Source organism: Cyclopterus lumpus, chromosome 22 (assembly GCF_009769545.1).
Source record: "Cyclopterus lumpus isolate fCycLum1 chromosome 22, fCycLum1.pri, whole genome shotgun sequence".
Classification (NCBI taxonomy): domain Eukaryota; kingdom Metazoa; phylum Chordata; class Actinopteri; order Perciformes; family Cyclopteridae; genus Cyclopterus; species Cyclopterus lumpus.
In genome coordinates this window covers 16,975,126-16,987,531 of record NC_046987.1, presented here as the reverse complement: position 1 = coordinate 16,987,531, position 12,406 = coordinate 16,975,126, and the positions used below count along the sequence as shown (strand labels likewise).

At 39.0% G+C, this 12,406-nt stretch overlaps 1 protein-coding gene across 1 annotated transcript; it reads left to right on the top strand.

Moving 5' to 3' along the window:
- Positions 1-549: 549 nt before the first annotated feature.
- Positions 550-10,852, top strand: slc39a8 (solute carrier family 39 member 8). Its single transcript, XM_034563536.1, has 9 exons — positions 550-553; positions 1,238-1,425; positions 2,133-2,295; positions 5,415-5,584; positions 5,675-5,797; positions 6,448-6,609; positions 8,255-8,462; positions 9,375-9,559; positions 10,525-10,852. Exons 1-9 carry the CDS (start codon positions 550-552, stop codon positions 10,669-10,671), a joined length of 1,350 nt encoding a protein of 449 aa, XP_034419427.1. The 3' UTR covers positions 10,672-10,852.
- Positions 10,853-12,406: the final 1,554 nt, after the last annotated feature.

Sequence of the window (12,406 nt, the reverse complement as noted above, 5' to 3'; positions counted from 1 at the left end):
TTGCCAAGTAGCTTTTCACATACAATGAATTTACCTCGAATAAACGCTCTGAAACAAAGTAAGAGAAAAGAAGAAAACAATAGAAGCAATGTTTATTATACGATATTTATAAATACGACTAATCGTCTAAAATACATCCTTGTCTGCTAAGACCGATTAGTTGTAAAAGGAGACAAAAAAGGAAGTAATTCATATTGAATGGGGAGCCAAAAGTAGTAGATAACTTTATGTGCAAAATATTGACTTGCAGCTTTAATACAAAAAAAAAAAGAAGTGATCTATGGCATAAAAAGAGTTTATTAATGCACCCTACTTACTTCGAGCCCTTTGATATGCTGTCTTTCATTCAAGGATTCAAGGATCATTTATTGTCATTTTGCTGCACAGGGATGCAACAAAATGCAGTTGTTGAACATTTGCAACACAAGAAAAATATGACAACAACAAAAACAGTTGTGTAGTGCATTTGTTTCTTCTAAATTGCATCACAAGGAATGTAAACAGCAGCAACAAAAACAAGTTATCTATGCAGACAATATGGTTGATAAAATGGGTGATAATATGGCTTAATACACACATGCGGTGATCATTAGCTGCCACCAGGGGGCGACGCGGACTCTTAAAAACACATGTTCCATGTTTATGATTTCTTCCCTCCAGCTGTTTCATAATTGAGTCACAGCTGTAAACGGAGTTAAAGGCTACACACATGTTTGTGTGTGCGTGTATGTATGTACGTGTGTGTGTGTGTGTGTGTGTGTGTGTGTGTGTGTGTGTGAAAGCATGTGAGTGTGTGTGCGTGTATGTGCGTGCGTGTGTGTGTGTGTGTGTGTGAGCGGGTTGCATACCAAGGGAGAAAGTCGGTCACAAAAGAAAGCTTTGAGCCCCAGAGTGCACGCGGTCGGTGCCCTCCATGTTTTTCCTTCACGGCTCTGCAGCCTGATCTTTGAACCCGATCTCCCTTCGATAGTCCCGACAGATCCCTCCGAGCTCATCACAACTGACTGCGGCTCCCTTTGAATGATCCAATCAGGCACATTGTCTGCTCCTTCTGTAACATGGATCTGATCCTGGACCGAGAACAAACTCCACGGATTTCTTGATTTTGGTTTTTTTTCTCTCTCAGTAAAATACGTTCAGAGCAGCAGATAGTAGCGGATTTATTTACTGAAGGAGACAAGCAGACAAAGACAAACAGCCATGTGGAAGTTAATATGTTTAATTACGTGCGTTTTAGTTTGTACTCCAAAGTCTCAGAGTAAAAACGTGACTGGCGCGGATGGAAACGTGTTTCTAGAGAATATTTTAAGTTATTATGGTCAAAATCAATCCATCTCAATTGAGAATCTGGATAATTTACTGCTGGTATTATCAGACAAAAAATCTCAGGCAATAACTGAGGGAAATCCACTGGCAGCCGAGGAGGTGAGATCATTTATGTTTATTTCAACTAATTAATGACAGACTGAATGGAATTGAAATTTTATGGCGTGAAACTCAGTGCGTATTACATTATTGTATAGAATTTGTTTTCTTTCTATAGTAATTAACACATTAATAAATGCCTGAGATGTCTAATATTTAATCTGACTGTTATCTGTTGGCATTTGTAGTTAAATGATTGGTGCTGAACATTATCATTTGGACTATTATTCTTCTAGTTTTTTTGATTGTTTTTAATTTTTTTTTAATTTTCACTTTTAATTTATTAATTGTTCTATGAGCGATGCTATACTAAATAAACACATTTATTATTATCACGTCATTATTATTGTTTTTCTTACTTAATTAATGCATTTAGTAATGCAATAATTCACAAAATATGTTTCTTTATTGAATTGGGATCTTTAATAACATTACACTTATGTAACTGTGTACAAGTCTTCTATTACAGTTTTACCTTCGCTCTTCTCTTTTATACTTTATAATATGTTATGGAGGACTTCATAATGTCATTCATGAATCCTAAAAACGCACGTTTCATACACAAAGATGAACCATTACATCTAAAAGAAAACAGATGCAAGAAAAAGGATCATTAAAATCAAAACAGGAAGGATTTTAGAGACAAAATAGAGATTTTAAGAACAATTTTAAAAAGTTAATGTTAATGTTGTCTTTCTGCCCCTCAGTGTCCCTCAGCTGAGCAGATCTTGTCCCACTTCGGGCTCAGTAATGTCAGTCAGCTGACTGTGGGACATCTGGGGAGGATCTGCCCCGCTGTGTTGACCCAGGTGCTGCTGCCCTCCTGCCCCTACATCGACTCCAAAGCTCTGCAGCCCCTCGACTACTCTGGTGAGCTGCTTCATCGCAACGCAGCTTTATTTGTTCGAGACCCCCGCCGATCAGATAATTCACAGGTCGTGAGGGTTTGTTGCCTTGAATCTGGCCGAGATTATTACTCGGTCACTGTGGATGGAGGATGCTCCTTAAACCCCTGAAACACAACAGGATGTGAATCTGGACACTGATTGGCTGAAGTTCAAATCAGAGCATTTTTTTCTCTGTTTCTTATCTTCACTCTCTCTTTTCATTGTTAAGAGATTATTTAAATAAACAACTAATTATTCAAACCTATGACACAAACATCAACCTTTTAATTGTTAGACTCAACAGACAGAAACCAATATAATTAGATAGAATGTAGATAATTATTACATTTTACTCACATTACTGAAACAAAACCCCTTAAGTTGTTATTGAATCGTGGCAACAAAAAGTAAATAAACCGACTAACTATGGAATAAATTAAATATGGTACTTTCCAGGTCTTGTTCATTAGCAATGTATAGGTCTGTATAGAGAACTTGTGGAAAAATATATAAACCTAAAAAGTTATTGAAATAGAATACAAGTGGTTCAGTTCAGCTCGACTATGAATATACAAAATCTATATTGGTTGAACAAGGGCATCTTGGAAAAATAATGGAAACTCAGTAGTTATCCCACACATCCTGATAGTTCTTTGCTATTAAGATTTCATTTCATTTCAGGAATAGTTTGTGAATATAGGCTTTAGTTTGGCAAAATAATCTCACCACAAAGACCAGTTTTGCCAAAGTTAAGCAGGAGCTTTCAATCTCCTCAACATGGACAGAGAGTCCTGCTCAGTAAAATGAAAGTGTTAACATCTACCGCCCCACATGTGCTGAAGTACATCGTGTGATGCGATCACAAGCTCCAGACACTAAATGGACCTTGTGGTTAAATTACGTTGGCAACAGCTGTTTCAAAGGCCAATAATTCACTCTGAGTTCATGTTAAAGGTGAGCGAAGTACCTCTAGGAATCAAATCATTTTGATCCATCCAGGGAGGAGATTTGGAGAGTGCAGTCAGTTTGTGGTAAGAAGGTGAAGGGTGGAGGAAGCATGTTGGATACTATTGAAGTCAGGGAGGAGCTAGATGTTTACAAGATGGCGTCGTCGGCATATAAATGGCTGTGAGGCCCACCTGCAGCACGAGCAACGTTCTTTATCTCGATTTTGAACGGACCCCTGAGGAACCCACTTGAACCGGGACAGTGGGTCAGAGAGGTGACCCTCAGCTCTCACAGATCCCCCTCTGACAGACCCCCGTGTCCTTGAGCCGATCGAGCTGAACGATCTGGTCCACAGAATCAAAGGCCGAGTCAACAAACGCAGTCACACAGTTTTCTTTTCAGTTTTCTTTTCTACTGCTACTTCTACAATTTGGAGGAAAATATTATACTTTATACTCTTTTACTTTTATTTGACAGCTTTAGTTACTGACCAGAATCAGATAATTCATATAAAATATAAATTAACTAATAAGTAATGATATATTATGACATATTATATTACCCAGCAGTAATAAAGTAGATAATATGAGTTCCGCCTTAATCAATAAAGTGATAAACACATGCATCATCAATAATAATAATCCAGTGATGCGATATTTATTGTTACAAAAGGGTCCATTCTGCATCATTTAGGTGCTTTAAGTATATTTTAATAACCATACTTTACTGAAATTTGATTTCGTAAACAGGATTTTTACTTCCAACAGAGTATTTCTACGCTGTAGTATTGAGACTTTGTAAAGTACAATATTTTTATCTTAATACTTCTTCTGGCTTTGTTGCTGCCAATCTGCTCTATTGACAACCCGTCAAGTCCTCTCTTTGTTTTGTTTGTTTCTAAGTAAATGAAAACGTTGACGACTGGAAGTGTTTGGTCGTCTTATTGGATCCTCATGTTTTAATCTTTTCGTCTCAGGTCATCTCTCTATCTCTGTATTACTTGGCTCCACTCATGACTTTCAAATTCAAGTCAAGTCAATTTTAAATCACAAACTTGCCTCACAGGCTTTACAATCCGTACGGCAAACATCATACTCTGTCATCTTCGACCCTCGCTGCCTACACATGAGTAGAACTAAATAAAGGTGGACCCGTCTCTCGCCGTGTCCTGGATCGACTCACAGAACCGCTGACCTCTCGGATTCAAACGCTCGCTCCTCGGTGCTGTTGACACAGTTACAACCAACTGTGACTGTGGTTCAGCGTGTTGTTCATGATGCATGCGGTTTCTTCACCGGACTCGTGATCAGAACCTCTCTCCTTTGCAAACAAATAGTTTTGTGTCTTTTGTTGAATTTAAATGTCTGTTTGGTAACTCGGTTGTAATGCATGTTTAAAAAAACAAAACAAGGTTTCCATCACGATGGAGGTGCTTTTGGTTTGGCCCAAATAATGGAAGATAATATGACAACAAAAGATACTTTAAGAATGTGGTTGAATTTAGGGATGTTGTAATCTTGCTCACTATCTTTGAGTCTAATTTAACAATCATAGCCACACATGCTGGTTCCCATGCTGTTGTAGAGAGCTGCAGGGATGATGTTGTTTTTCGGACCCGGAAGTTATCGTCGCACTGGGAAGGACAATGGGATTTTTTCATAAGATACTTGTTTGATTAGGATCCTATTAGACACAAGCTTTGACATTCATCAGCAGACAAATTAGTGTTTCAATGAGAGAAACAATTACATGTATCAATATCTTTTGAGATTTTTCTAATGATCAGAGACAAAGTCGTCCTAGAGCTGGATTAAAAGGGTCTTTGACCTCAATTCCTCTACAGTCTTTCAAATCTTCTACTTTTGTTATTTTAAACACGTTCCTGAGAAACAACAATCCCGTTAAAGTGACATAAAACCAACTCAAGCAGCTGCATTATTTTATAATGAAGAGAAGAACATTTGGTAGAAAAGATGAGCAGTGACACTCAATTTAGCTCATTGAATACGGAAAAAAAAGAGCTTAAAAAAGAACAGAAACTTCCCAAACTGGATGCAAAAACACCACAACAACTGTCCGAGCGCAATAAAAAATAAAATAAATGCAGCACCATATTGTGAACTAACTGTTAATCCTTCTTTTGTGCTCTGCCAGTGTGGGGTTATGGGTTTCTGGCGGTCACTGTGATCAACCTGGCGTCTCTGCTCGGCCTCTTCCTGATCCCCTTCACCAAGAAGCCTTATTTCCCCAAAATGCTGACCTACTTCATCGGCCTCGCCATCGGGACGCTCTTCTCCAACGCCGTGCTTCAGCTCATACCGGAGGTTTGTAAGCCGTGGTTTCAGGTTCTGAGGGTGTCGTAGTGTTTCATAAAAGGAGGTTTTGTTTGCTAACATTCTCCTGTTAATCCACAGGCTCTGGGGTTTGATCCCAAACTGGATAACTATGTGGGGAATGCAGTTGGAATATTTGGAGGGTTTTATCTCTTGTTCTTCGTGGAGAAGATACTGAAAATGTCTCTCCGGGTTGACGTTGAGGTAAGATATCGGTGAGGGAGTTTATTCAGTACATTACATGCAAAGCACTTTTCTTTTATTGCAGAGTGATATTCTTTTTTCCACACAGTTGTACAACTGCCACTGAATTTACCAACAAAATAGATAGGCTGCTAATCAGGGAAATTACACTTTATGGGAGGCATATATATTATCTGCTGTTGTTTCTGTTAATAATTCTGGGTCATGGACACAGGGGTCACAGATTGTGACCTCCAACAAAACTGAGATGTATATGACGGCACAGCTTCTGTATTGTTAACTTTAAAACGAACAGAGCTTTTAAAAATCAGGAAACAGGATGCAAAAAAAAATCAAAGTTTTTGTGAAAAAGTCGCTTAGAATAAAGATATACAGGACAAGAATAGTTTGACATGTTGGGAAATATGCTCTGCGTTTAATATGAAGCTAAGTCGGTTAGTAGTAGTTTGAATCTTTACTGTAAATATTTGCAGCCTACGTGTGTTTGACATATTTGTGTACTGCAGACTTAAACATTTTGATTACGCCATCAGCCTCCCGGTTCATTAAACCTTCATGGGGTTTCTCCCTGTTCCTCATCGGCTGACTCAATGTTCTTGGACATCAACTCTCCTGCTTATCGGACTTTGCTTTGTCTCGGGTGTCCTCAGCACAACCACAGCCACTTCGCTCCTGCCGAGCGGCCTCAAGAAAACTCCCTCCACAACGGAGACTTGGTGGAGAAAAAGGACTCCCTCGTTTTGACCAACATCAACACCATCACCACAGACAAGAGCAGCCTGAACCCGGAGGCGAACGCAACACCTTCTCAGGTACCGGTGCTCGCTCTCCGGGCTGAATGAAACTGTACAGATGTTGGATTTATACTTTTATTTTCAGTGTGCACACATGTCACCTTGACCAACACAGCAATCACCCTTGTACTCAAATCATCTTTTGTCTAGTGAGTCGTCCGAAAAGATAAGCTAATAACAGTGAGTCATCTTAAGTAGTTGTGTGTGTGTGATATCACAGAAGCACCTGACTGGACGCATCATGGACTATAATTTACATTTCGGCAACGTGAACAGTATTATAGAACATGTCCTTGCTGGTTTACCTGCAAGCTCCGACTTAAGAGTCATTTATTGAGCCGTTATCAGTGACACGAGGCGATTAGCGCTGCTGTTAATATTTAACGGTGAAATCTCTTGTGTCATGTGGAGAAGCCGGGCTTGGAAGGGATCAAAAGACTAAACAAACAGACGTGCCGCTGTCACAGAGGGATGAAGGCCTCGGGTCCTTCGTCTCCTGGTAAAGGCAGGAATTGTCTTGACTTGAGCACAGAGACTCCTTGTTGGGCCGAGCCTAATAAAAGGGGCGTTTTGTCAATGCCCACTGTCTTCAACCGAGGCCCAGAGGCTCTGTTCATGTCCGCCTGTTCTCCGGTTTCCCATTAAAAACACTTGTGCCATTATATTTGTAACTGAAGAGATCCGATGCGAAAATGCTGCACATTCATTTGGGGAGGAAGTACTTCCTGTCGTTTGATTAATTAGTATCTGTCACATTCGGTGGATCCAAGACGGACACGTTTTGTTGTTTAAAGCCTTTTGGATTTCCTTAAAGTATTGTACATGCATGGTCTCCAGAGGAGGAATCCCACTGACCCGCTGTTTATGTGTGTTAGACAGAGGAATCAATAAAGCCAAACTAGGTAAAAGATGATTGTATTTAATTTAGTTAATTCAGCAATAGTAAAGTGATCCGCTAAGTAAGTAAAATAAAAACTTAAACCAATCAGACACCATTTTTATTTATAATCTACATCTCTAGTTAGTAATATCAATGATAAAATTCTTTAAAGGAGACATATTACGCAAATGTTACATTACATTACATTACATGTCATTTAGCTGACGCTTTTATCCAAAGCGACTTACAATCATGTTACATTAATACACCGTAGACACAGCTACAGGGAACACTGCAGGGTTAAGTGTCTTGCTCAAGGACACATCGACTAGGGCGGGGATTGAACCACCAACCCCCTGCTTGGCAGACGGACCTGCTAACCACTGACCCACAGGTTGAACCACTGACCCAGGCTGAACCACTGACCCACAGGTTCATACTTGTATTTTGTGTTCCTACTGGAACATGTGTATATACTTTAATGTTGAAAAACAAATCCAATATTTTCTGACCTAGGATTCTCAAAAAAAGATTTTGGAACTCCAGTTACCCAAATATATGCAAGTTTTTTTTTAATTATAATAATAACTTGATATATGACTCGATATATACCCCATTAACAAGTTATTGATCAGATGCCAAAAGCTACATTTTCAACTTTGTCCTCTTTTCTTTGTGGCTCACTGAATCCACCCCACAAGTCATTGTTTACGTATCGCTGTCCTTGTAAACAAACAGCAGCTGTAGTCGTTGTGCCTTCAACTCGTCCCGTCTCTCTTCCAGGACGCCCAGGTGTCCCCTGTGATGTGCCACTGGCTGCGTGGGCAAGACATCTCCAGCATCAAGACGGTGGCGTGGATGATAACGCTGAGCGACGCGCTGCACAACTTCATCGACGGTCTGGCAATCGGCGCCTCGTTCACCGTGTCGGTTCTGACGGGCTTCAGCACGTCCACCGCCATCGTGTGCGAGGAGTTCCCCCACGAGCTCGGTGAGTGAGTCTCTGGACCGGCTCGACCCCGTCAGTCATTGCAAACATGTCCAACCTCGCTCCGATCCCAAGAATTCTATTTGGGGTCCTGGTGGAGATGTCCAAAGTGAACCAAAGATGAACACGTATGTCAGGCTGAATTTAGGGAAATGCGTCTCCAAGACATCTAGAATATCTACATTTGAATAAACATCACATAGCTCCAGTGAAGAGATGGAACAGGCTTCCACAGAATATGTGATTACGGGGAATACAAAAATAAATACATCTTAAACAGGAAAATGAGGATTTAAGGGAATAAAAACTGGTTATATCTTCACTTGGGATCTATAATCTTTATCGACCTCTACTGACATAATACGGAACTGCACCCAAACTTTGACTGAATATTCTCCTAAAATGGGTTTTGTTTCAACTCTGAATAAACTAAAAAGTACAAACCACTGTAATGTAATCCTCTTCTTTAAGTAAGGTGGACCATTTTAGAAAAACAACAACTGGACACTATTCTATTGCATTACATTTCACAGGTGTTTCTATTGTTATTGATAAATAAGAGTAGACAGGATACGAGGGGACAAACTGGGGTTTTATGGTATTTGTCTTAAACACTTGTTTCTCGGCTTTTGATTAGCAGAAATGAAAAGTGTGTTTGGGCTGTTTTAGGGTAATTATTTTTTGTGCCAAAGCTGAATAATAAATATCTGTAAAGTCTTATCAAACACCTCATGATTGTTCTTTGGTTTGCGGTTTAAAGTCTTACTGATTACATCCTTAAACTCAAATATTTAAGTCAAAAGCTCTTTTAATCAAACAGTTATATGGCAAACAGAGTAAAATGACTCATACTGCTTTTTAAAATAATGCTTTAACTGCCTGTTTAACGTCGTTGTGTGTTGCCTCTGTCTTCAGGTGACTTTGTTATCCTGCTGAATGCTGGTATGACCGTCCCTCAAGCCATTTTCTTCAACATGCTGTCAGCGGTGTCGTGTTACATCGGTCTTGTGTTCGGCATCCTGCTCGGAAGCAACTTTGCCCCCAACGCAATCTTTGCCATCGCGGGAGGAATGTTCCTGTACATTGCACTGGCAGACATGGTGAGTTAGATTACACGGCCGGAGGAAACTCTACCCGTCACTGTTCAGTTTTGCACTCTCCTTTTTACAAAACCGGTCTTCGGTTAGTGTTAGTTAATGTACATTTATATATTTGTTATTGTCATTAGATTCCACGAAAAAAGACCAAAACAAGCTATGTTAAGTCTGTCTCTTAAGACTTTCTGACTTCCCGACTGTCCCAGTGACACTCAGCCCAAAGTCCATTGATCCCTACTGAAGATGTAAATCTTTAAAGTGGCTATAATCAATATATTTAGCTTAACAAACACATTTGTGAAAGGTGTTACTTAGAGTGACGAACCCACAGAAAGTTATCCGCTGACTCTGCAGTTCCCCCAGCTCTCTTTAGCTCTCCTAGCGTCAGCGGGTGTAACATCATCAATCAGGACATTTTATTCTTGCAAAAAGGAGCAGGATTGAAATCACAACAAATTGCACATCCAAGTCTGCTCAAAGAACTGCCTGTAAGCTTGGTTCATACACGCACGCACGCAAAAAAAAAAAATCAAATCAAATCAACAATACTTCCCCTTTGTTACAGCTGGGTGCTGTATTCTTGACATTTTAATTTAAATATTTTATTTTAATTTTCTGTAATGATTCAAAGTCAACAACGCCCTTATTCTCTCATCAAGGTTAGATATTTCAAGCAAAGAGTGATTTATTTAGTGAAAATATTATTTTTGAGAAAACTATGACCTCTTTCTGAACTCGATGAGGCCAACATGCAGTTTTTTATCACCAGAAATCAAACAATGGGAACGTGAGCTCTTTTCTCCGGTTTTCCAGTTTGCATGGGAACAAAATAATACTTCCAGCCACGCAAATAAACCAATCCGCACTTCTTGTTTGTATGTATTTACTTCCCATTATGTGGACTGTTAAACAATAATGCCATTGTATTTATTTTTTTTTATATATGATTTCTTTTTTCTTCATCTCAGTTTCCAGAGATGGACAAGATATTACAGGAACAGAAGCGGACTTCCACCAAGATCATCTTCTTCGCGATCCAGAACGCAGGGCTGCTCAGCGGGTTCGCCATCATCCTGCTGATCACCATGTTTGCTGGAGAGATCCACCTGGGCTAGAAAGGCGAGAGACAGAGGAACCAAAACTAGAAAGCTAAATATATGTTCTCAATGAGCTGCTTCTGTTTCCGCTCACTCAGCTGGGCGGGACAGTGAATGTAAAGTGAACGAATGCTTTGTACAGACAAAACCAAAATGTTTAAAAGGACAAAATAAGGCTTTTTATCTTTTGACTATTGAGTTAGTGGAAAGTTTGCACCAATAAAAAAAAAGAAGGGAAAATCTTTACAATCATTTGATGTATGAACTCTAATCATGTTGTGTTTTTCAGGAGACAATAAATTATTTTTTCAGTCTTCATGTTGTGTGAACTCTCTCACATGTATCGTACCGATAAGCTTTGTTATTGTGACAACAGTTGTTGTTTTGTCTTTTGGCAGAGTTGTGACCTCTGGTTTTGTGACCTCTATGACCTTAAGTGGTTCTTTTATTGAGTTTTTGAATATAGTTTGTATTTCGGTGTTTCAGTTTAAATGACTCAGTAGGTGCAAAGCACTTGAACCTGGTTGATGAGCGGTTGCAAGTAGACCTTGGTTTGAATTAAAGGACCACAAGAACAAAAGGTTGATAATTACTGCTGCAGAGCATCATTAATCATCTGTTAAAATATACGCTGAGTTTCTTTTCTCACTCAAAGTAAATTATGTCTTATTACTTTTCGCCAACAACAAATCATTTTAAATCTAATCATACGTACACAGTGTCAGTTATGAGCAATAATTTAGGGTTGAACCACAATAGGCTCAGAGTTGGGTTTGCATTATGCTATATTTAATTTAATTCCCTTTTATATAATTTGGTTACACACTGCGGTCAAGCATATTTTATGTATTCAGTTAACCATAAAATATGCTTTCTGTACGTTTTATTTCCCAACGTGAAGGTCAAATTTAAATATGAGTCTAAAATGAGCTCAATCATAGCTTAGCAGCCATAAATCCTTAAATACGTGTCTCCAGGATGGAGAAATAGTGAAACAGATATATTGTTGTGACAATTAGAGTGGTGGAAGAAGTCTAATGTGAAATCAGTTTAATATAATTACTTTATATACTGCTGGGTGGCTTAACCTTGAATAATACATTGTGATTCATGATTTATTGGTTGATTATTATTTTTGTAAAAATAATCAGAATCTGCAATGTAACTAATGTTGCCAAATAAGTACAAAAATGTATTGGAGTAGCATGAAATGGAAGACTTGTAAGTTCTGATTGTTTGTTTTATAGTTTAGTCGAACAAACAAATATACACACATAAATACAGCAATGCCATGGTTGTTTTGTTTTCGGTTTGAAACAAAAAACGAAAATACGAGAGAACCGAACGAGATGATTTTGTTTTTTGCAAATACTTCTTTTGAAGACAGACGGAAAGCAAGGCAGGCGACCCGGAAGTACGAGCCTGTCAAAATAAAAGCCACGGCAATAGAAGGATTGTAGGCAAGTAGTTAAGATAGTTTGATCAAAGTCACATTTTAGTGTGTGAGTTGTTGCTGTTAGCACTAGTGTATGTTTCCACCGTATTTGGTCTGTTTCTTAACGCATAGCAGTCTTTAGGAGACGCAGAGTAAAGGTGTGTCCCGTAGTGGCGATTCAAAAATGACACAGCGACCTGTTCTCCACACACTAAGCACACAGCTTTACCGTTGACTTCAGTAAACAGTTACTTAGAAGTCCATGTTTTGTTAAAAACTCTAGATTCTGTATCAACCTGTCGTTTTTTTTTACCGTAA